This window comes from Astyanax mexicanus, chromosome 8 (genome assembly GCF_023375975.1).
Source record: "Astyanax mexicanus isolate ESR-SI-001 chromosome 8, AstMex3_surface, whole genome shotgun sequence".
Taxonomy (NCBI): domain Eukaryota; kingdom Metazoa; phylum Chordata; class Actinopteri; order Characiformes; family Acestrorhamphidae; genus Astyanax; species Astyanax mexicanus.
Window position 1 is genome coordinate 31,450,019 of NC_064415.1, and position 26,089 is coordinate 31,476,107.

At 37.3% G+C, this 26,089-nt stretch overlaps 1 protein-coding gene across 2 annotated transcripts; it reads left to right on the plus strand.

Annotated features, from left to right (window-relative positions):
• The first annotated feature begins 248 nt into the window (after window positions 1-248).
• On the plus strand, window positions 249-10,219 carry rce1a (Ras converting CAAX endopeptidase 1a). Of its 2 annotated transcripts, XM_015607467.3 has the most exons (9): window positions 249-407; window positions 744-976; window positions 2,381-2,483; window positions 3,614-3,697; window positions 5,196-5,274; window positions 7,232-7,399; window positions 7,555-7,626; window positions 7,732-7,794; window positions 8,871-10,219. In XM_015607467.3, exons 1-9 carry the CDS (start codon window positions 357-359, stop codon window positions 9,095-9,097), a joined length of 1,080 nt encoding a protein of 359 aa, XP_015462953.3. In that variant the 5' UTR covers window positions 249-356; the 3' UTR covers window positions 9,098-10,219. The 2 variants fall into 2 exon arrangements, with proteins under 2 accessions (XP_015462953.3, XP_022534000.1); XM_022678279.2 differs by lacking the exons at window positions 249-407; window positions 2,381-2,483 and having other exon boundaries at window positions 891-976.
• The last annotated feature ends 15,870 nt before the right edge of the window (window positions 10,220-26,089 follow it).

A 26,089-nucleotide genomic window follows, 5' to 3' on the forward strand; every position in this document is an offset into this window, starting at 1 on the left:
AATGCAAAGAAAACAAGTTTATATTCATTTCAAAACAACAACAATAACGTTTTAAGTTCAATATTTGGGGGAATAACCCTGATTTTATTCATAGCTTTTATCCGTCTTGGCATGCTCTCCACCAGTCTTTTACACTATATTTGGATGAGCTAATGACCCTCCTGTTTGATGGTTTCTGGTTCAGGTCTGGAGATTGGGTTGGCCATGACAGGGTCTTGATCATGGTCCTTCATCCACATCCACCTTGACTGACCTAGCTGTGTGGGATAGAGCATTGTCCTGCTGGGAAAACCAGTCCTCAGAGTTGGGTAATATTCCCAGAGCAGAAGGAAGAAAGTTTGAATGTGGTTTGAATTATGCGCCCTTCGCAAACACAAACTTGCCCGAGTACATGTCTAGGTCCGGGGGTAAGTTACATTTTTTTTAATTTGGGATGTCTGTATTTGTCTACTGTTATTTGTATATTTGCTCATTGAATACAGAGTTTATTCATAAAATTAATAAAATCAAAGAAAAAATCTTCTAGTGAAGATGCTGGCGTGTTTTATATGTAAAGGTATACTTTATTTCTCCATCTTACTAATAATGCCTCAGTCCCCTTTAAGATCTGCATTAAACGTTGGCGCGTTTTAATGACGTCAGTCTCCGGCGCCGCGCTCTGTGCTCTCAGTAGAGTGTTGTGGTGAATCGGGTAAAGAGTGAATTTGGGCGCTGTAATTCTCCCCGCGGTCTGACCCGCTCAGCGAGCTCAGGGAGAGGCCGGGGTCTGTGCTCGGTGTTCTGGAGCTGCTCCGGGTCCTGTCGGCCTCGCCATGACCGCGGTGGAGGAGGTGAGGGCGAGTCTGAGTTCAGTGGAGGCTGATAGCCGCGGCTCGGCTCCTCCGGACGGGCTGTGCTGGGTCTCCGTGCTGTCCTGCCTGCTGCTCGCCTGCTCTTATGTGGGGAGTTTATACGTGTGGAAGAGTGATTTACCGAGGTGAGTTTATGTGGCTTATGTCGCTTATTCCTCCGTGTTTGAGCTGCGGCGTCAGACAGGTCTAAGCGAGCTAAGTTAAACTCAGGTCAGGAGCTGGTAAATAAAGTAGCTACAGCTAAAACTTTTCAGTATACTGAGCCAATACTGGAGTAGAAGCTGCCTGATCTGGTTCTGGAGCAGATTCTATAGCACTGGTTGTTGAGGATCTCCTGCTTTGCTTGGTATAGTGGAGTTCCTGCTTCAACAGACCCACTGTAACTCAGGAAGGGGTTGTCACTGAGTTAATGAGTTAGCTAAATCAGGTGTTTTGGAAAGAGAGGAAGGACTTAACTCAAAAGAGCCAATGGTGGACCTTTTAAAAGCTGTGTAAAAGTTCCTTACAGCCCTTTATCCAGCATTTTAACTCATGATGTGACACGCAGTTGTTTTCAAAATGCTTTGACCCACACTACAGTAAAGTGTTTTAGTAAGTTTAACATTTATTTTGTTTCTTGTTCACAATCAGATCAAATAAGAATTTGTATAATATACAAATGGCACCTAAATAACAGCAATATTGTTTTCTAAAACCCCATCAAATGTCCTTTTTGTGATTTTTTTCATTGACAAAATGATTTAACTCCTTTAAGATCAACCAGGTGTTTTTAGTCAGGCATTAAAAGCACCTGTAGATATAACAAGAAGCAATAAAGCAGATATGAAAGGACAGGCTGAAGTGACTCAAATCTTTTTTTTTTTTTGCTCAATGTGGCACAGATCTAATTTTTTTTCATGGCTGTGTAAATGTGCCAAATCAGATTTTTTCAAACCAAATTTAACTCACTTTCATATCCGATTTATGGACATGCGACATGAATATGAATGATTAAATGCAAAAGATGCTCCACAAATGAGCTGCTAACACATTTATTTCACCTTCATAAAGCTCTCTTAAATATGATATTTTTTGTTGTTCGTGAAGTAGGCAATGTTTATACACGGATCAATGTGCGCATGAAAGGCGATTCAGGGACAGATTCGTTCACATTACACACCGATACAGGTCACTTACCTTTATGAATGTGAACAGTCAGGATAGTCAAATCCGATCTGAGCAAAAAAATTACATTTGAGCAATGTGGCTTGTAATGTGAACATAGACTTAGATACTCAGCTCCTTCTAGACAGTTAATGATCTCTTTGCAACATGGTGAAGTCCAGGGAATGGTCAAAGTAGTCTAGAGAGGTCATTTCTCTTCATAAGCAAAGATATGGATTTAAAAAAATAGCAAAGAGAGTAAGTCATGCTTTGTGGCTGTTTCACTGTTTCTCCAACATGTGGAAGGTACTTGAATTCAGTTCTCTCAGGTAGTGCTGGGCGGTATGACCAAAAATGTATTTCTGTTTGTATGTTTCTGCTACAAGGGACCATCCTTCAGTGATAAAGAGGCGCTTCACTAGTGTGCTGATTGTGTCTGGTCTGTCACCAGTCTTTGTGTGGGCATGGAAGGAGTTCACAGGCATCCAGGTGAGAATGTTCTAATAAAGCTTCCACAATTTATCCTAGTGCATTAAATTATGCAGTTATTCCACTGCATAAATTAGGAATATAGTGTTGACCAAAGAGGTGAACCATGAAACTATTATTTGTTTGTGTTTCTTGGACAGTTCATAGATTACATAGTCCTTTTATGATATTCAGAGAACATGGGAGCTATCAGATATGAAGACAGATATGCACAAATTAGATACAGATTTCTTTGTTTTTGCATTTTGGTCATTAATTTCATTTTTTTAGATTATAAAAACAATTATCCGACAAATATAACCTGAATAAAAATAAATAGCACTTTTAAAATTTCATGTATTAATGAAAAAAACTATTCAAACCAATCTAGCTAGCCCATTGTAAGAAAAAATGGCTAGCTAGATTATAAATTAACTGTGATTATTCACAACTCTGACAACATGAAGCAGATAAAATCAGATAATAATCAGAAAAATATCAGTATGACAAAAAAATTAAAATAAATTTGTAGGGGGCAAAAACATTTTTTTATGCCTATGTATATATTGTCCAAAAACTCAATTTGTTCTTTTAACACCTTATTGCACATTAGGGGCATTCCTGATCCAATCACGTTATCAGAATTCGGAGAGGATGACATAATTTTCAAAGGATGAGAATCGGGTTGGAATAATCCGGATTGCAGATTTATTACAAATGTAACGTTATGTTGTTACTGCATGAGTTCACTAGAGACTCTGCTGCTCGTGTGTATTGAGAATGCTTGCACTGTTGTGTTGATGAAGGTTCTTGTGCGCTCTCTCTCGCTCACTCACCCTTACTTAAACTCAGTGACAAACCTGCCCTGTTATAATGCAGTAAATAGTGTATTCAAAATGTTGTTTGGGGAAAAAATAAATGGGTATTGGTGTTGGTATTTATAGGTATTGATATTTATCAAAATTTGTGTTGGTATTTTTAAAATGGCCATTTTTAACCAGCAAGTTTCAGATTTTAAAATTGGCCCTCGATTCCTATGCCGGTGTATCCTTATATAAAACCCAAAAGCTCAGTTAGATCAGAATAACTGAGTATGATGTAGACATTCTGCTCTAACATTGCCCTTAATATAACTCTCTTTTATGCTACAGACGGGCCCCTGTTTACTAGCTCTTATGGGAATACGATTGGAGGGACTCATTCCGGCCATCATCCTGCCTCTACTGCTCACAATGGTAAGAATTATTTATTTAGTTAAACAGTAATTTTGTTTAAATGTACAAATTGGTCCTGGAACTATTTTAATACGTTTTTCTGTTCCAACACACATGATTTGTTTAATTGAAGCCACCCAGTTAATGGAACTGTTGGATTTAAAAACATGTAATATTGAGTTTACAATAGCATAACTTGTAACTCATGTGCTTGTTTCTTTGTGTAAATCATGTTGTTAAACGTCTACGCTTGTTACTTCTGCTCAAATCTCTTATTATGAAAATTTGTTGAAAAACTGTGTTCTGTATTTGTTTTTTGGCCTTTAGCCAAATTTTATCTTATTCAGTTTTGGTTTTGGCATATTTTTGTGGTGCCTGATTTTGAGAATGCTTTATTAGCCATTTACATAGAAAATATTTCACTGAGAGAATAGAGAATACATACAAACCAAGCACATTATATTAGCAAACCTCTGAGTGTGACATAAGGAAGAGCTAGGCATGCAGGATGGCCCAAGAATGTCACCACGATAAAAAGAGGAATGGTTAAATATCTGCTATATCTGATACCCGCCACAGGGAGTATTACTAGAAAAGGGTATTGTTTAAATTGTCAAATAAATGTTTAATCTTTAATGTACAGTACCAGTCAAAACTTTAGATACGCCATAAGTTCATAAGTTTTTCCATTATTTTAAAATGTAGATTGTAGATTAATATTAAAATCCTCCAAACTATGAAGAAAAAAAAACATCATGAAAAAAAGTGTTAAGCAAACAAGAATATGGTTTATCTTTAAGATTATTTAAAATAGGCACCTCTTGCTTAGATGACAGTTTTCCACATCTTGGCATCATTTTCTAAGTCAGCTTTATGAGATAGAATCACCTGGAATGGCTTTCAGTTAACAGCTGTGCTGAACTTTTGAATGATGTTTTAATCCATATTATGACAAGAGTAAAGTAAACATAACTTTAAGCAATGAAGGCCAGTCAAGAACTTTGAAACTATCCTCAAGTACAGTCACAAAGACCATCAAAAACGTTATGATGAAACTGGCTCTCATTAGGACTGGCCCAAGAAAGGAAGACCAAGAGTAACCTCTGTTGCAAAGGATTAGTTCATCAGCGTTACCAGCTTCATCACACCAATTAAGTGCTGACCTTCTTGCTTCACAGAGTATTTTGGTGTGTAACATTTTAAAGCTGCTACACGATTCCTTATGTGTCCCTTCATAGTCTGGATGACTTCTGTACTCATTTATAATATAGAAATAAAATGAGAACATTGAGTGAGAAGGTGTGTCCAAACTTTTGACTGGTACTATATGCCTTTTCAGATCATGTCATCTTAGTTTACTTAGCTGTTAACAATGAGAGAGATTGTCACCAGGGTGCCTAAAATTATGAATACCAATTAGTTAACTTTAAGATGTATAATAATGTTTTTTTTCCTGTTAAACTTGAGTGGAAATGGCAGTGCTCCAGAGTCAAATGAAGAATTTGCTTTGCTGTCGCAGGTTCTATTTTTAGGTCCTCTTATCCAGCTAGCTATGGACTGCCCCTGGGGACTCATCGATGGAATCAAAGTGGCTGTCGGTGAGAAATTTGATTCTTTCCTTTGGAACAAAGTGCTTGTGTTTGCCTTAGAAATGAAATGTACACTTAGAACTTGCCTACACATGGTGTCCTGGAGGCACCGTCCCTTGCCCTGTTTTTTTTTGTGATTTACCTGCTTTAACCCACTCACTGCACCTCAGAAAGAATCAGTGGAATCGTGTGTGTTGGAAAAATTTGCTGGACAGGGGGTCCTGAGGACCAGGATTGAGAAACACTGCATCTTTTCTTTTCTTAATAATTAATAATGGATTTTAATAGTGGATATAATAGTGGATAATTTAGTATTTTTAAAATAGTGTTAGATTGGCAAAATCAAATTATATTAGTATTGTCAAGCACTAATACTTGTATTAAAATATCTATAAAATAACTGTTAATTACAATAATAGTTTGTGATTAATCTTGATTAAAATCATGATTTTTTAAATAAAAAAAAAAATCCCCCCTTCATTATACAAATCACCCATCCCCCCCAGGTTTAACTGCTGCTTTCCAAAAGCACTGCAGACTCTTCAGCAGCTGTAAACCTTTTACACACATTTGTCTCTGGTAAAAAATGACAGGTTCCTGGCGTGATGGGTGTTTCTGTAGTGATTTCCTGAGTGTCCATTGGTCAGTTAAAAAATCCACCAAAAACAAAAGAGAGGCAGAGAAAAAACTGTCAGATGATCCGTCAAGATAACATATGAACTTTATTTTATGCCACATTTACCATATAAAAATGTCTTTTGTGATTTTGCTGGATTGATAGGCTGTCAGTGTTGGTGGTGATGAGTTTTTACTCACAGTACATGCAGTAAGACGCCACTTTTTCCTGGGCTTTAGACCGGAAAGCAAAAACGAAATAAGTTTGGGTTTCTGTTGCGTTTCAACAGAAGTTTCAACAAAAGTGTGAAAGACAACAGCAGCAGTAAAACTGTACTGTGTGTGTTTCTGTGCTTGTGTGTGTGAAAACTGCTTCCCCGTTGGAGAACGGAACAGCACGACCAGCTAATAATAAATTCTCCTCTAAAATACACTAAAGTTAAACACTATAGGCAGTTTCAAAGTCAGGGAAATGTATCGATGGAATACATTTTTACATTTTTAACAATAATTACTGTGCCTTTTAGATTTTTTCCGTAAATGAAAATGATCACAGTAAAATTTCCAGGTTAATTGGGTGCATTACCGTGTTAATACCGAAAGCACTACCGTATTTTCGCACACTAAGGTGCACTTAAAATCATTTAATTTTCCCAAAAATTATCAGTGCACCTTATGTATGTATTTTACCAGTCAGGTTGTAAGAAGCAGAAAAGCCACTCGGCTGAAGTACAGTGTTTATACAGTTTAGCTCTCCAGCACCAGGGCTAGAGTAGCATTAGCATTAGCCACTAACTGCTATTTTCCCATACAGAGGTAAGTATTTATCAGCCTGTATCCTGTGCCAATATTACATGTTACAGCATGAACCTCGAGTGTATTATTGCGATTGTACCACAGTTCCATTATCGCTGTTTATTAAAAGATTCTGAGTTAAAAAGGACTCGGAAATACGATCTGTAATAGTTCCATTGCTGCTCTGTTTGTAGCTGTGCTGTTTGCACTGAAATTGCTGCATCGTTGCTAGCTTACCTGTATGTGGCGGAGTAATACATGAAAAGCTTCGGTTACAGTGCATTACCGGCTTGTAACGTCACTCATAAAATGCCTCTCAGCCAACCAACTTACTGTGGTATAATGGACTGTAGCCTGAGCGTTTTCCTTGGTAAAACATGCTACGTGGGACAAACCGCTAGTTAATAATGCCTGGCTTGCCGGAGCACTCAGGGATCCTCAGTGTAGTGGTATCTGTGTAGAATAATATCCAGTGCTCATTTGACTTTAAAAGAAAATAATTTTTTAATTACAGTTTAATGTGTAGTTTAATATCTTTCTTTCCTCTTGGCCGCAGATCCTCGGTTCTGGGCGCTGTGTATGAGTGATATGCGCTGGTTACGAAACCAGGTTGTGGCTCCACTGACTGAAGAGCTGGTGTTCCGGGCGTGCATGCTGCCCATGCTGGTGCCCTGTGCTGGACCCTCCACAGCCATCTTCACATGTCCACTCTTCTTCGGTGTGGGTGAGTGTGAGCTGATTCTATTACACTTGTTTGGTTTGGTATTTTGTTTGGCTTTATGAAATGGTGAAATATCTTTATGACCTGACTTGTAGTGACTGAACTTTCTCTTCTCTTTCCATCTGTTCATGTGTTTGTGTGTGTCTGTTGGACCTCAGCACATTTTCACCATGTGATTGAGCTGCTGCGTTTCAGACAGGGTACCATCTCAGGGATATTTCTCTCAGCAGGTAAACAAAATCAATATATTTTTGCCTCCAAATTAATTGCTAATTCATAAAGTTTCTGTTTTGCCTTATGGTGCCATATGAATATCTGTTTTTTTTTTTTTGCAGTATTCCAGTTCTCCTACACTGCAGTATTTGGAGCTTATACAGCCTTTATATTCCTCAGAACAGGTATGTTTGATTTTTAAATGAAACTCTAATTATAATTATTAACTACAGTGCAGTCGATCTTTAAACCATGACCCAAATTTTACAGATTTATCAAATTGAATTTGTTGTTTTCCCGAGTACTCAAGCACATTGAGTTTAAATTAATCCAAGACTCTAATGATGCATCAAGACAGGCAGTTTTTTTGTAATTACTTTATTTGTACTAACATTTTAGTTGTATGAGACCAGATTTAAAGTCTCTCACCACATCAGTATCAAAGGAAGGTTAACATAATACATACAAAATACACAACTGAAATAGATATAACTAAAATAGATAAAAAAAAAAAAAACATGTGAAAATAAGACCGGGTTAAAAAAAAAATACAGATATGATACAAAAGAAAGAATTACAAATTGTCCAGTATTTTCCACTGATGACTCTGATGACCAAATTTTACAGAATTCTTTCTGTGTATTGTAAATTTCAAAAGTGAGTTTCTCTAATGGGAGAAGGTTTAATACCTGTGTCAGCCACATATTGAGTGATCGAACATTTGGAGATATTCACAGCAGTAAAATGCATTTTTTGGCTAGATATGATAAAACACCTAACAGATAAGATTTATTCTTATTTAAAACCATATCAGGGCTGTAGATACAGAAGATACATACATGGTGACATACGGACATTTTTTTAACAAACATTTTTATAACAACTTGATGTTGTTATAATCTATCCAAAATGTGTGAATTTTTCTACATTTCCAAAACATCTGCATACATGTACCCTGATCGACAGGCACTTTCTTATAGTTTCACTTTTATTGAAATTATATTGAAAACTACTGTTGTAAGACAGTGGCCATTATGTTTACGAATGTCAGCATTCTTTGAAATATTGTTAAACGCACACTACTGACACCAAACATGAGGAATGGCCAAAATCCTAAGACTAGTTCATAAAATTACGGGTGCTGAGGGAAGTGAGCAGACTTTTCCAGCCTCTGGGAGTTCTACTTATTTACTGGCACTGGCTGTTGTTGTTGTTATTGTTATAACTGTTTTCTCTTCTGTTTTGTCTTGCATTTTTTCAGGTCATCTAGTTGGCCCTGTGCTGTGTCACTCGTTCTGTAATTACATGGGTTTCCCCGCTGTGAGTACGGCTCTGGAGCATCCGCACCGCTTCACCGTTCTGTCCTTCTACGTGCTGGGAGTGCTTCTGTTCCTCCTCCTCCTCTTCCCCATGACCGACCCCCTGTTCTACGGCTGGCCCACACCCGTCTGCACCCTGACCTCCACACTGGGCTCTGTCTGTTCCTGATCCATCCTCCTTCTTCTCCTCCTCCTGCTCCTCCTCCTCCTCCATTCTACCCTCTGCCCTGGCCTCCATCCATTCCTTCATTCAGCTCTTCTTCAGGACCCACCCTCTGGCTGCTGGTGCCTCCGGGCTTCCTGCTCTGTAGTGCTCCAGAGTGGGTTCGACAAGGAGAGCAGGTAGGAGGCCTCAGAGTTTCTGTGGATTAGGGGGTGATGCAGTCTGTGAACTCCTCGAGATGTCTTCAGGACGTGGCAGCCTCAAAGCACAGCCACAGGACAAGACAACCACAGCGAAGAAGACACCAACGAAATTGTAGCCAACGTCGAAGGAAGCTGAAGAGTCAGACTTTTACGAATTTGACGAAGACGGGTATTTATATATACGTTGCTGCATGTTCACCATGTTTATATGATGATATTTGTATATTTGGATTTGGCTGCGTTTGGATATATAGAGTTTTATGGTTCCATTAAGAAGAATTATACACTGAATTTTTCCTTTCATTTTTCGCAGGAGGTGGATAAACTCCTTTTTGTTGTTCTCAGATCCTCTCAGCTCTAATTAACACACAAGCTGCTCTGTCTGCCGCTTTTACTTGAAGAACGGGGTTCAGGCCTGATTTCTGAAGTTCACTGAAACCGTCAGCTTTACTCAAACCTTCAGCTTTACTTTGACCATCAACAGCTGGTCCGTCAAATTTTAACTTGTGAGAAGTACGTTTATATTTTTAAGGTATTTGTATGATAAAAGCATAAAGATTATAAAACAGAATAGTGCTAAGCCTAGACCACATTTAATATATATAAAAAAAACCTGACTACGAAGCTACGTCTGTTTTTGTTACTCTGTTTAGACTGTCAGTTACACAATATACCAGTTTTTATGGATGGTAGTAGCATACCATGCATATATGGAGTAGTGGTGTATAGAGATTGACATCATGAGAGGTGACCTACAGTATTTTTTTTGACATGAGAAATTGCATTTTATGGGTTGTACATACAGAAGCATAAGGGTTATTACCATAATAACCAGTAGTGGATTTACTATGGATGTAATATGGATACTCAGGCCATTGCTTTGACATGGAAACAATTTCAGCGCTTTATTTAATTTTTTTTTTTTGTAATTACACTCATTGACAAAAAAAAAAAAAAACGTACAGAGTGAAACTTAAAATCTAAATGTAATAATGATATATGTACCGTAAGTTTTTACAATATCAGAGTAAAAGCAAACATGTATTGGGAAAAAAACGTACAAATGAAAGGAGGCTCTAGTTCCCTGTTTAGGTGCCTCTAGTCTGGATACAAAAGGAGAAAGATAAATGATAGCCCTGTAGGAGGTGCTCAAAGAGAGACTTTAATGGATTTTTTAAAATCTCCATCTTGAAGAGCGTTTTTTAAAAGCTTAGTTATCATTTTCATGTGTACGAGAGTCCAAAATATTGACAAAAACCTCCATTTAAAAAAAATATACCGTTATTTGTGGATGGTGCCTGAGGCCGTCACCCTGATCTTTCAGTATATACGTATACTAAAGATAGATACAGTTGGGGATGGAGGCACACAGGTTCTCATTATGATGTACACTACCTACCCAAAAGTAGCCCCTGAGAGGCTTTTTAAAGGGCCTGTAGATCATGCACACTCATAGGTTGGCCAAGCTGGTCAATGGATTGGTAGTTTTCTTACATTCCTGGAAAGCTGCGAGTGGGTGAGCATTATTCTGCTGAATAATGTCAGTTTAGAAGCGCTGCCGTGAGAAAACGTGCAACACTGGTGGCAGACCACTGGCCTAGATGATGGACATCTTGTCGAAATGACCATCTTTATTCTTTTAGTCCAATGAGGTGCCCCCCTGTGAAAGTATGTGAACTGGGCAAATTGGGCATCACAGTCAGTGTTATCTCACTAGGAGGGACACTACCCAAAATTAGCCTCTAAGAGACATTTCATAGGGCAGCTGGGAAAGCATTTTGCACCCTCTTGTGGCAGGACCAAGTGCCTGCATAAGAGTTGTGTTTTGTTTTTTTTGTTTTTTTGTCAATGAGTATTGTATTTAAAGAGCACAGTCACACATAATGTGTGCTTTGTTGCTTGAAATTTTATTTATCACAGCTGAAATTCGCATAACCTTGAAACAAGATTGCTTGTTTAGTTCTCAGTTATTTTTTTTCAAGGTGGTGCAAAAAATTAGGCCTTGTTTAAAAAAAAATTATATATATATATATATATATATATATATATATATATATATATATCTTTGCTTTTTGTGTCCCTTACTGTAGAGTAAGCTTGTGTTACAGAGCCATTCATTATAAAGTGTTGGTGAAAACCGATACTGACCACTACTTTGCATGATGCTGCGCTGCTGGAACATGGATTTTTGAAGCAGTACTGAAGCTGACACACACTACACCTTACACTCATACACATTATATAGTACATTAAGAATGACATGGGTTTGCTCTAATGCAGAAACTTAAATCTGCACTGTAGTTTTTGATTTTGAGTAACATGTTATAGGTCAGGAGAAGTGGAAGTGAAGCACATTTGCTCGGGTATTATGGGTATTTTTTGCAATGCAGTTATTTAAGGCTACATACTTTCAGTTACTAACTACAGATCATAATCTGTATCTGTTTTTTTGTATTTTTTAAAAGATGCATTTCAAGTGATAATTTTAAATGTAACAGATATGCACTATTGTTTAAAAGTTTGGAATAACTTAACACAGTAACAAGAGGAAATTATCATATTTAACCACCTGCAACCGCACAGAAATCGCCAAGCACCCTCCAGGCCACACCCTCGAACCCAATTGGAAATTGCTTATGTTTTGCAACAACTCTGCTTTTTCTGCAAAACATCTATTTACTGTTGTTTTCTATGTCCAAGTTTCTATGTCTATGTCAAGATTTCCAAACAGATTTTTAAACGCAAATGAACATCATTTATCATTGATGCTACCTGTAGTCCATCAGGCAAGTTTGGTATCTGAAGTTTCAGTTTTCATTTTCAGATTAACCTTTTCCCTTGTTTATATATATATATATATATATATATATATATATATATATATATATATATATATATATATATATATATATATAAACAAGGGAAAAGGTTAATCTGAAAATGAAAACAAGGAAAGCATTTTCATGTCTGAGGAGAGGAAAATTGTTATATTTATATTTATTTTATATTTATATTTAATATTATTTATATATATATATATATATATATATATATATATATATATATATATATATATATATATATATATATATATATATATATATATATAATATTAAATATAAATATAAAATAAATATAAATATAACAATTTTCCTCTCCTCAGACATGAAAATGCTTTCCTTGTGGAAGGTAATTGAACCTTGCAAAGAGAGACTTTAATGGATGTATTTGAGGTACAGGATGTATTTGAGGTAGCGTTTTCAAAAAGCCCCATTTACCCCATCCACACGACAACACAAATTAAAAAAAAAAATCATCTTGAAATCATCTTTTTAAAAAAACAAGAAAACATCCATTTTGTGTGGGTGGAAGTCCAAAATGATGAAAAACTCCAATTAAAAAAGTTCTGTTATTTGTGGACGGTGCCTAAGTATGTCACCTCCTTCTTTTTTCAGTAAATACACTTCCATATATGTCTCCCTGTTTGCTGAAACCACATCCAGATTTAAATTAAATTAAAACATTAAATTTCAGTTTAACTTAAATTTAAACTTGCTATAATACATTCTTATTTTTATTTTTTTTTACTTGTTTGTGTAGTTTCAAACTCTCAAACTGGTTCCTGCAATGGGATGCCTTTGAGAGGACAGAGAAAATGTTAAAAATCGTATCTCTTATATACATAATTTCATATAATGTTATGTCCATTCATTATTATTTGTTTTGTATTATTGTTTTTTTTTTAACCCTGTTTTTTAAGGTGTGTGGTTGGGGAGCAGCAGTTGTACTTACCATCCAAAGTAGAGAGGAGGCCTCCCAACTAAAAAAAAAAAAAAAAAAACAGTTTAAGAACCCCTGGTGTTGATCCCCCTTTGAACTACCCATATTTATCTCCTGAGCATTTTTTTATTATTGATATTATTTCATTTTTACAAAAACATCTAGTTTAACTATAACAGGTGCTATAATTGTAAGACTAGTACTATGCTGTGAAAGGTCTGTGTAGGTAATGCTGTTGTATGAGTATAAAAAAAGAGCATTTATTTGAAAGTGAACTTCTAGCAATAAGATCGGATGGGACCAAATCAGGGATCTGCATGTAGTTTTAGCTAAACATTGTTATTTCTTGTTTTGCAAAATAGTCATAAACACCAGGACAGTTGTTTGTGCTGTGAGTGGTGTTTGGCAGCACTTGTGATGACTGAAATAAGCCAGGCTGCTGTTGGAAATGTGCCATAGTGGCTAAGCTTGATCTGGGTGTTTTATAAGGACTGACCTGTTTACATGTGGAGATGTGGAGACGGCCACATGCCTGCAGTGCTGCTTTAGATTCAGTTCATTTGCTGCATAATTAATTACTCACTTATTGCTCTGACCTGCTGCAGGTCAGGACTTGCTGCTCTGTGCTGCTCTGCATGTTTCACATTTTCAGTCACCAGAGGGGGCCATAGCACCATGTTGAACATCTTAGACCTGTTTATGGTCTTTTTTTTTTTCAGGTGAGCCAATAGATGCTTATGCCACCTTCAGCCATAAATGATGCACAGTAGTTGACAAATGAAGGCCTTGTAGTGACCTGACTGGATTAGATCTTAGATTAAAAGAGAAATCTGGTGTGAAATGGAATTGGGTTATACTGAAACCTGATAACAAGTATGAACTTTAGTAGAATAGCCCACCTGTTCTTCCCCTGCTTTCAGAAATACAGCGCTTTTAGCCGATGCTCCCAACAGGCATGCAATGCTAGTGATCAAGGTTATTATCTCTAATGAAAACGAACAAAACTACGAAAACTGAAAGTGAAAAAACATTTTCGTTAACTGAAACTAATAGAAACGGTAATTTAAAGAAAAAATGGTAAAGCTCTCTGATGTGATGTGTGTTCTATTGGCTATTTTAAGCAGCAGTGTTACATATATTTTGCCCTTAAGGCTGTTCGCTTGTGGACTATTACTGTTTTTGCGGACAGTTGGTTGTTTGACAGTAACTGAATATTTTTAGTATTAAAAAAAAAAACCTAAAACTAATACTACGGTTCATAATGAACTAAAACTAAGCACTAAAAAATAATAAAAAATAGCTACCCCACTCTAAAAACTAATTAAAACTAACTGAATTGGAGGGGAGAAAAAGTGCAAAAAAAAATTAACTATGATAAAAATGAAAAACTATTGTAACTGATAATAATAGGGGCATAGAGGCAGTTGTCCATGCAAAAATACATCGTATTTTTCACACTATAAGGTGGACCAGATTTTAAGGCGCACTATTGGTTATCATCTTTTTCTGGTCTATTTATATACATAAGGCGTACCGGAATATAAGGCGCACTATGCGACACTAGTAAGGAACAGGGGTCTCACCATGTTTTCCTTCTAATTCAGCAGGACCTGTAAACAGTTAACAAGTAGTAAACAAAACTGTAATTCTTAAAAAAAAAAAAAATTATAAAGAGAAAAGCGCTTCTGTTTATTTTACAGTAAGCTTAGATTTCCAGATTTTCACTAATGCTGCCCAACAGCACTACACTGAGGAACTAAGTGTTCTGGTAAGCCAGGGAAATATTAGCAAATGGTTAGTTCAGCGACACTTGTCGTTGTTTAAACATGGTAAAAGTGCAGACTACAGTCTGGTATACTCACCTTTGAACAGCGAAAGAGCTAGCATTTAGTGCAGTTAGTGGGTAATGCTTATGGTGCTCCAGCAGTGCTAGCCGGGGATAGCTGCAGGCTACAGGCCGATAATACTCATCTGTGAACGGCAAAAGAGCAGTTAGCATGGTTAGCGGGTAATGCTAATACTGCTTTAATCTCTGAGAAGCTGAAACTCCTGTATAAAGCTGTACTTCAGCAGAGTGGCTTTACTGCTCCTTACAACCTGACTGGTAAATTTCATACATAAGGCGCTTCAAATTATAAGGTACACTTGTGATTTTTTTGGGACAATTTAAGGATTTTAGATGTGCCTTATGGTGCAAAAAACAAATGTAATGCAATATAAATGAATTCCTCCTGTATCATTTTCATGCATTTCCTCTGAATTAATTTCAAAATCTGTCTGTTCGTGCCTGTCAGTCAACTTATTATGGCATAATTTCAAAATCACAGCACCCAGAGAACTAGGTTAAGGTACTGTGTGTATAAAGTCTTTTTTAATAAACTACCTGTGTACTTTCAAAATTCTCAGTGCATCGTTTTAAATATCAGTGCCCAATTTATGGCTACCAATGAAGTATGGAGCTACTTTGAGCCTGTTAATGGTGTAAAAATAGCTATTTTTATGCCCCTATTTCTAACATTGTAAGTCTGTTGGGAGGCATTGGCTAAAAGCATTGTATTTCAGAATGCTGAGGGCAAATGAAGGTGAGCTATTTGACAAAAGATTGTACTCTTTACCATGCTTTACTCCACCCAACTCTATTTCATACTGGATTTCTCCTTTAAGAACTCTTGCAGTGTGTGTTGGTGTGTTGCGTGCAGTCACAAAACTATTGGCGGTGCTCGTCTGTGATTGGTGGTTTTATCTTCTTAACTGTAGGCTTATTATTCAGATGCTACAGTTGATCTCTTGGCTAGTGAAAGCATGTAAATGTAGTATATCTGTGATCCTGTTTACACCTGGTATTGACGCAGTTTTATGTTTTTTTTTTTTTTGTTAATCAGTTCAATAATTAATTCTGATTTCACTTGTCTACATAAAAAACCCAAAATCAACACCCCCTGGTACGCATTATAATTGGATTAGAGTTGGACCATAAAAAAAAATGGAATTACTGGGATAAAAGATGAAATGATTTTAGCCTTCATTTAACAATAAGTGTGAACTGAATGTGAATTTTCTGTGATTGGATTCTGTCTGAAAGATACTCAGATTTGGCTGTTTCCATTGTACTGTAGAAGAACACCATTAGAGGAGTACTAGAGGAGTAGGTGGGCAATATATGAAAATAAAATTTAGTCATCAGTGTTGTTATCATGATGCACTATTTTATTTTATTTATTTTTTTGCTGAACATGTAGTGGATATAGTCGGTCAAATCACAGTTTAAAATTTTGTGATTTGACATTGTCACAATATTTCGAACAATACGTTGTGCTAAATTTAGACTGAAGACTATTTTTGTTGTTAAATAAAAAAAATAATCTTTTAACACAGTAACAAATGCATTTAAGATGCTTTTACAAGCCAAGAGTATTGCTTTTTTGTGTAATAATAGACGTCACCTTAACGTTTATTATTGTGTGATTATATACTGTTCACAACCTACTGTTATTCTTATATAAATTTTGTATTTCTCCATAAACGCTACTATTGAGCTTCTCCCAGGTCTGCACAGTTTTAAAGGGGTAAATCTGAGTTTTAAGGTTTGGTCCGGAAACAAAAATGCACTAATTCTGATTGTTAATTGTGGTGAATCTGTGTAGGGCTTTGAAGCAGCCTCTCTGAAAGGCTATGCAGTGAGGAGTTGAAGCTGCCGCGCTCTGGGCTGCTGGCAGACGTCCATTTTGTCACTTCAGTTTTCAGCAAACTAAGAAAGATGGCTGCTGTTTAACGGAGAAGCGGGCTGTCGTGCCGTGATTGATTACCTGTGGTACTGAAGGATGTTCCTCTAGCTTCCCCTGTGCTGAATATGCATCAGTCAGAGAGCAGTGCGGCAAATTCATTGTCTCAGTGTGCACTCTGCATCACAACATCTCAAACTTTTTACTTTTAAAAAAAGTTTTATTGTTTGTTTGTTTTTATTTTGCAAAAAAGTTCCGTAATAACTTTTTTTATTTTTATTTTTCTCCTGGAAATATATTTATGTGGATTATTAACCTGAAATCTGCTCTGAAACCCCTTATTCCCTCCACAAATCAGATTTTATTTGTTTGATTTTATTTGATTTCCACTACTTTGCTCTCCAAACACGTTTGTGTTTTTTGTGCTCTTTTGAAGAAATTATTTTCAAAGCCAAACATTTGCATCTGCTGTGTGTTCCAGTGGAGCTGCTTTGAATACACACCCAGTGTATGAACAGGAGGAGCAATAGAAATTAGAATCTATTTTTACAAACGATACAAACAAAGTAGCAATGTACTATTTCACTGAAAATGAAAACTGATGAACAGTAAGCATGTTTTGAATTGTGGAATATAGCTATACAGAGATGTACTGTTTTCTGACTAAACTGGTTGTAATTAGCAACAGTTCAGATGTTTATACTGAGGACTATATTTTATAATTAGATCTATTTTGATGTTACATGTATAGATAATGCAGCAGGCTGTTTTTGACTCTAAGGCCATGTGCAGAGCAGTTTTCTGCAGCTCACCGAAGGACAACTATTTTATGACAATCTTTCAGATCACTCTGCAAAAACTGTTTGCAAATAAACAGAATTTTATAAATCAGTTTTTTGGGTCTTTGTGTGTCGTGTTGTATAGTTTTAAATGTGTTTTTTAAATGCGTGTACTTATTTTTTTCTGAATATATATTTTAAGCAAAAAATAAAGAATTAAATCTGCCAATGGGTTAAGCAAAATTGTCTTAGTAAGATTTCATAAAAAAAAGTCCCAAAATGAGGGAAGTAAGACTTAAATCAAGCAAAAATAACAGACTTTTTGCCTTAAATTTGGACACAAGAATCGGAATAGCTGAATTTTATAAATCAGTTTTTTGGGTCTTTGTGTGTTGTGTTTTATAGTTTTAAATGTGTTAGAAAAAGAAGAAGCGTGTACTTCTTTTTTTTTCAGAATAAATCTATAATAATTAATTTTGGATGCCTTGTATGGTATTGATATTATATGGTAATATTTCTATTATATTCAGCCATGTATTGAATATAAATATAAATATTAAAGATGCACCGATACCACTTTTATGTCTGATACCAATACCCGGTTTTCAAGTATAGTGCGGTTAAAAAGTATTTACTTTTACTGCTTTTTTTTGTCATAAATACATTTCAAACTTTAATATCATACAAAGATAACCTAAGTAAATATATATACATATATAAAACACTTTTTATTAAAGGAAAAAGCAATCCAACCCAACCTGGCCCTATTTTTGGAAAGCTATGTTCAATTTCGCTAACCACAATCAGGCCTGATTACTGCCACACCTGTAGAATCAAGAAATCACTGAAGAAGCAGCTAAAATATCTCAAAACGTTACACCCTGATCTGAGGAGCTGAGGAAATTCAAAAACAGACGAGAAAGAAAAGTCAGTCTGAAAAAGGTTACAGAGTCATTTCTAAAGCTACAGTGAGAGCTATTTAAAAATAGAGATAACATGGAACAGTGGTGAACCTTCCCAGGAGTGACCAGCCTACCACAATTACCCCAAAAGGGCAAGGACAGCTCATCCAGGAGGTCACAAAAGAACACAGAACAACATTTTAAAAAACTGCAGTTCTCACTTGCCTCAGTTAAGGACAGTGTTAATATGTCAAAAAATAAGAAAGAGCCTTGGCAAATGTAGGATTAATGGAAGAGTTCCAAGGCAAAAAACACTGCTGACCAAAAAGAACACAACATCTCATCTCACGTTTACCAAAAAACATCTTGATGATCTGCAGAACTTTGGGAAATATTCTGTTGACTGAAGAGACAAAAGTGGAGCTTTTTGGAGGGTGTGTGTCCCGTTACATCTGGCATCCAATTAACACAATTTCAGAAAAAGAACATCATACTGAAAGTCGAACATGGTGGTGGTAGTGTGATGGTCTGGGGCTGCTTTGCTGCTTCAGGGTCTGGACAACTTGCTGTATTTGATGAAATTGATGAAACCATGAATTGTGCTCTGTACCAGAAAATCCTGAAGCATAATGTCTGCCCATCAGTTTGTGACCTTAAGCTCAGGTGTACTTGGGTTCTGCAGCAGGACAATGACCCCAAGCACACCAGCTAATCCACCTCTGAATGGCTAAAAAAACAAAATGTTTTTGAAAAGGTTTTGAGTGGCCTAGTTAAAGTCTGATTGAGATGCTGTGGCATGATATATATAAACCGGCTGTTTATGCTCGAAAACACTCTAAAGTGGCTGAGTTGCAGCAATTCTGCAAAGAAAGTCGGCCAAAATTTCTCCACAGAGAGGTGAAAGACTCATTGGCAGTTATCAGCAGAGGTGAAAAAAGTACCTTTACTTTGCTAAAATTCTACTCAAGTAAAAAAACTCATCTAAAAATCTACTTGAGTAAAAGTAAAAAAGTTCTCAGTTTAAAATGTACTTTAAGTAAAAGTTACATAGTTATTTTTATTTATTTGATATAAAGAGTACAAATCATACATTAAATAATTTTAACGAATTATTTTTCCAAATAATAATTTGGACCTTTCAGGCAGTATTTTTTCAGACCACCCCATAAAACATTTTCAAGAACAAGTGGCATATGTTTCTATGATCCATTTTTTTTTTCTTTACTGTTAAAAAGTTAAAAAGTTTGGTCATATTGGTGACTATAAACCGTATTTTTATAGTTTTACAATTCATTATTATATAACTTGCCATTGCTATGCTTTAACTGCTATTTACATGTTTTTTAAACATCCAAGCACATTGTTTAATGTTCCCAATAAAAACTTAAGTAAATATCATGAAAACATACAAAAAAAAAATTTGGTTGGCGCATGCGCAGTGCTGTAAAGAAGCACATATCTGCTGGGAAAAGTCCAGCTGCGCTGCCAGGGAGAACAAAACTCAATTCTTTTTTTTATTTCAGACAATTAGTTTTTTTCCCCCAGCATTTCATTTGTTACTCAGTAACGGGGAGTTCAAAGTAGTTTCAAAGTAGTGAAGTAAACTAATTGTGTCAAAATGAACTTGAATAAAAGTAAAATTACCTATTTTAAAAACTACTTTAAAAAATTACAAATTACTTATAAAATCTACTCAATTACAGTATTGTGAGTAAATGTAATTCGTTACTTCCACCTCTGGTTATCAGTAAAGCTTGATTGAAGTTGCTGCTTCCAAGGGTAATACAACCAAGCTTTTCACACACAGCCAGGTAGGTTTCAATAGATTTTTGCCCTTAATTAATAAAATGTAATACAACCATTTAAAAGCTGCTTAATAATTTCTATATTTTGCAGCACTTCATTCCTCACTTTACACATGTGCCAGGCAGCGTACCATGTCCTTCTAGTGTACTATCTTCTACTGGACACTAGATGGAGATGTTGTGTTTCTATGACAACACACAGATGCGTATTCTGGGACCTGCACACACTATAATGAAGATAGTGAAGGTGGGATTAAAAATGTATACACTTAATTATTTGGGTATTACATGACTATTTATAATGTTTATAAGAAACATGGAAAAAATAAATTTCCTCTGAATTTAACAGTGTATTACCTTTAGATCAGCACATATATTCAGCTCGCAGTGCTGGAGCCTTCTGTATACGGTTCGTAATAAGTGAGCAATGGCCGTGTCCACTGGCTATTGATGTACAAGTGTCCCTGGGGTGCAGAGCATTTCAATTCAAGCTGTTATTTTATTTCACCAGTCAACAGCACTGCTCTATATATGTGTGTGTGTGTGTGTGTGTGTGTGCATCACGAGGTGAATTTAGGACTTGGGTAAGCGCTTCAGCACTGAGTATTGATTAGAAAAACACACCACACTTCTTCTGGTATGAGGAGCTGTGGATTTAGTAGAACAGCCTACTGGGTCATTCAATTTCTTATCAAATTCTATAGAAATTTTTATAATAGAAAATCTTATAATAGGTTCAGCAGCAGCTAAATTCACATAAATGTGGCTTAAATATATATTTTTCCATACACAAAATCCAGACAGAACATAATGACCATGAGCATTATGTTTCTGCACACGTTATCCATATTATCAATGTTGCTTAGCATATAGAAGTAGTGTTGTAGTCAAGACCAAGAATGGGACTTTTTAGTAGTCAAGTCAGAGTCAAGACCAAGACCAAGACTGAGACCAGATTAAGATTTAAAAAATAATAACATTAAGGCATCTTCTCTATTTTTCAAAATTGTGCTTAATCTGTGTCTCTTCTAAAACTTAGTCAGAAGTCACCTCATAAAGTCAACTGAATCAAATTCTATTCATTTTTATTATAAAATATAAAAACAACCATCACAATTTGCTCTTAAACAGCTCATCGCTAAGGTTAGCTAGCTTGTTTTTGGACAAAAGTTCTTACTCATTATCGTGTATAACTACACCCTAAGTCCATTTCTCACCGGATTTCTCCTTTAACCTACTAGGACCAAATTTTGGTTTGTCTTGACCACAACCGTAAATTTATCTCTATAAGGGCCTGGTGTCCTCTTATGAGGCCATTATACTGTCACCTAGTGGTGGCAAATCAGTTTAACACGTTATAATTTCGATTTTGTTCAGAGATTTAAAGGAACAGTAAATACAGTAAATATTTATGTTTATTACTTCAAATGAGCCATATTGCTCAAAGAGGCAAAATTGTTGTTTCTATGTTTGTTTTGCAATCAGGCAAAAAATGCTGCTGTGTTCAGGCACAAAATAAAATGCTGTGCACATCATAACTAATTGCAAATTCATTGTGTCCTATCGAAATATAAAATATAATTTTGCATGTCAGCGCACTGTTCAGGCAAAGGTAGAATGTAGATCACATAAAAAGATGAGTGTGAACAACCTAAAATCAACTTGAGATTTGGTAAGAAATTGGATTAGGTGACTTTTACCTGCTGTACCTCAATGCCTTCTATGATGACTATTTCTATAGATAGAATCCACTCCTTCACTCCACATCATCTTAATTTACACCACGGATTGTCTGTGTCGCTCCTTTGATGTTGAGTCCTGAGGCACTGTGGTCTGTTCTTTCCTTTGTCCGCAGATCATCATTTTCTTTTTCTTTTAAACACACGATATACTGAAAAGCTGCCCTTCATCACAATTAGCAGCATGGAAAAAAAACACTCAAGGCAGCTATAAATATTACTCACGCCGTCATGAAGACTATGAAAGTCATAATGGTCATATTTAGATCAAGATAACGAGTGTGCGAATGTGTTGCCTTGACGATGAGTGAAGCTGTCTGCCCTCACATTTTATTATGGCCAGAGGAGGTACGGATCCAGGCCGCAGGAGATTCAGATCTAGACCGGAGGAGATGCGGATCCAGGCCGGAGGAGATGCGGATTCAGACCGGAGGAGATTCGGATCTAGGCCGTAGGAGATGCGGATTCAGACCGAGGGAGATTCGGATCTAGGCCGTAGGAGATGCGGATTCAGGCCGTAGGAAATGAGGATCCAGGCCAGAGGAGATTCGGATTCAGACCGGAGGAGATGCGGATTCAGACCGGAGGAGATGCGGATTCAGACCAGAGGAGATTCTGATTCAGACCGGAGGAGATTCGGATTCAGACCAGAGGAGATTCGGATTCAGACCGGAGGAGATTCGAATTCAGACCGGAGGAGATGCGGATCCAGGCCGGAGGAGATGCGGATTCAGACCGAAGGAGATGCGGATTCAGACCGAAGGAGATGCGGATTCAGGCCGGAGGAGATTCGGATTCAGACCAGAGGAGATTCGGATTCAGACCGGAGGAGATGCGGATCCAGGCCGAAGGAGATGCGGATCCAGACCGGAGGAGATGCGGATCCAGGCCGAAGGAGATGCGGATCCAGACCGGAGGAGATGCGGATCCAGGCCGAAGGAGATGCGGATCCAGACCGGAGGAGATGCGGATCCAGGCCGAAGGAGATGCGGATCCAGACCGGAGGAGATGCGGATCCAGGCCGAAGGAGATGCGGATCCAGACCGGAGGAGATGCGGATCCAGGCCGAAGGAGATGCGGATCCAGACCGGAGGAGATGCGGATCCAGACCGGAGGAGATGCGGATCCAGACCGGAGGAGATGTGGATCCAGACCGGAAGAGATGCAGATTCAGACCGGAGGAGATGCGGATCCAGACCGGAGGAGATGCGGATCCAGACCGGAGGAGATGCGGATCCAGACCGGAGGAGATGCGGATCCAGACCGGAGGAGATGCGGATCTAGAGAAGATGCGGATCCAGACCGGAGGAGATGCGGATCCAGGCCGAAGGAGATGCGGATCCAGACCGGAGGAGATGCGGATCCAGACCGGAGGAGATGCGGATCCAGACCGGAGGAGATGAACTCTGGATGATTTGCGTCGGATCTGGGCCAGATCTGTGGGGTGTCACCCAGTCTGAAGGGTGTTTGGTCAAAATTGTTACAATTTCTGGATCTCGGAATGCTGTGGGAGAACAGGTGTGCTAAGGTAGGTACTATTTATCATGTTTTACTACACCAAAAGTCCTTTTCACATCGGAGTTCTCCTTTAAAGTATTACTAAAGCTGTACTTGCTTTTTGGCTGTGCATTTGCATAGACAACCAGCTGAGTCGTGAACATAACAGTTTAATACTTGCCTGTATGCCTTGCGTGTTAATGTAGACTTCTTTTTTTTAGGGGGGCAGACCAGAGAACACTGACCAGGTTTCAACATTGCCTTTTAAAAAGCACCCATTTTAACAATGTGACCAGACAGATTGTTTTTGAGTAATGAAAATCTGTTTGAATAGGATCAGAACAAAATACTGATAACAATTTCAGAAACGTATTTTAAATCACTGAGGAAAAAAATAGTTTGTAGCTTTTGATATAATAATGCACGGAAAGTGTTTTTTTGCCTTGTTATTTCTATTTTATATTACATTTGATCAAAGAGTCATATATTTAATGTTGTCCCATGAAAAGATATAATACAATATTCACAAGAATGTCAGGAAATACAGTGGTATGAAAAGGTTTGGGTATCCCTGATCATTTTCATGATTTTCCTTCATAAATCATTGGTTGTTTGGATCAGCAATTTCAGTTAAATCCAGAACTATTCATTTAATTAATGTGCTTTCCTCCCTTTATCTCCACTCTTCCTTCTCTGTTATTCCCTGTGTTCCCTGACTGCATCATTTGGGAAAAAATTAAAGCCTAATGAAGGGGAACGAAGATTGAGGTGGTATGATGAATCTCTTCTCAAGCAGCTGCTGATGGCCAAGGGCTTTTCCCCTTAATCACTGGGACAGGAACTGTTCACATCTGCCACTGCCAGGAGCTACAGAGTTTAATACACTGGAAGATGCTGTCAACAGTTTAGCGCAGCACTAAGCTCCCACTGTGTGTGATTGTGTGTGAGAGAGAGAGAGAAGGAGATGAATTCCAAGCTCTGCAGGAGGAACTGTTATCTAGACTGACACTGAGACGTCTGTAATTACATTGTGTCTGCCAATCTCTCTGACTGCAGCTCTGTCACCCTTGTATTAGACCTTCGATTGCCAGCGACCGGCTTTCCAGCCGCCTCTTCACCCCCAGTGCAGCCGTCATGCATAATGGAGACGACCGGTCCACGCCAACAAGGAGCAAACCAATCCGAAAATGCTGAAAATAACTAACATTTGAGTTACATGAAGTGCTCACTCTGATGATGTAGCCTGTATTACATTCCAAATAGGATTGGATTTGGGGAGCTATTGGTTCAGCTTAGGCTCTTTTAAGTCCATCATTCTTAGGTGCATTCTGAGTTGCAGTATTGTCTGCCTGTATGGACCATAGCATTGGAAATCCTGCATTTCTATACAATAATCAAATGTTAAACATGTTGTAAAAATGTAAAAAACAAAACAATTAATGTACCGTATTTTTCACAATGCAAGGTGCACTTACAATCTATTAATTTTCCCAAAAAGTCTAGCTAATAGCGCTTTGGCTTACTGGAACACTGGTTCCTCAGTGTAGTGCTGCTGCTAACTGCGGCTGCTAAAAGTGGCTAGCACTGCTGCTAGTGCTGCTGTTATTTGTGGCTAGCGCTGCTGCTAACCACTAAACTATTGAACATCTAAGGCTACTGAAGCACTTTACTCACCCAAATAAACAGTTTTCAAGAGAGAAATCTGTGCTGAGTACTATGGGCCCCCCTATTCCTTACTATTGTCGCTTAAAATGCGTCTAGGAAGAAAGGAGTTTTTTTTAAAGAAATGGATTGGATGCTAATCTGGGAGGTTAAAAGTGAAACAATAACTATTCTTGTTTGGACAAAATATTTTCCCAGAAATTATTGCAATAAACCACAATATTGTCATTTTACATCATATTAAATAGTATTATCATAATATTAGGAATATAATAATAATGCAAATGCACGCTTAGAGTATAAATATGTTTAAATATTAGATTATTTTGTTCTTTGTGCTCTTACAGGACTTTTTTAATTAGTTATAATTTTTATCTTTTCTATGATATTTATGATGTCCTGCCTTTTATCAAACAATACTGATACACTGAAGAACATTATTCTTTGCCTCAACTAATAAAATCCAGTAGCTTCTATTTAAAACTCTTAAGTTGTTCCATCTTTCTTTCTTTAAATAGGAAATATTATACTGTCAAGGCTAGACAGTACTCAGACACGTGCAGATGCAGAAAACTGTGATTTATTTTACAGCACAGAAACAACGGGTAGTCAATAAACAGAAAAGGTTCAACAGGGGCGAACAGCAGCCGGAGAGATAACACGTACCGAAAAACGAGGGACAGTCCTGAGGTCATACATGGCAAGGCAATAGTGAAGAGCAGGCAAAAATCAGCAACGGTATAAACAGTCCAGGTAATACACAAAAATCCAATATCAGAGCGTAGGCAAAAATCAGAGTCGAGAATAAACAATCCAGGGATCATACACAAAAGAAAACACAGGCAAAATCAGAAACGCGTTGTAAAGTGAAAAACCAATCAATACTCAGCACAGGTATGCGTGTGAAAG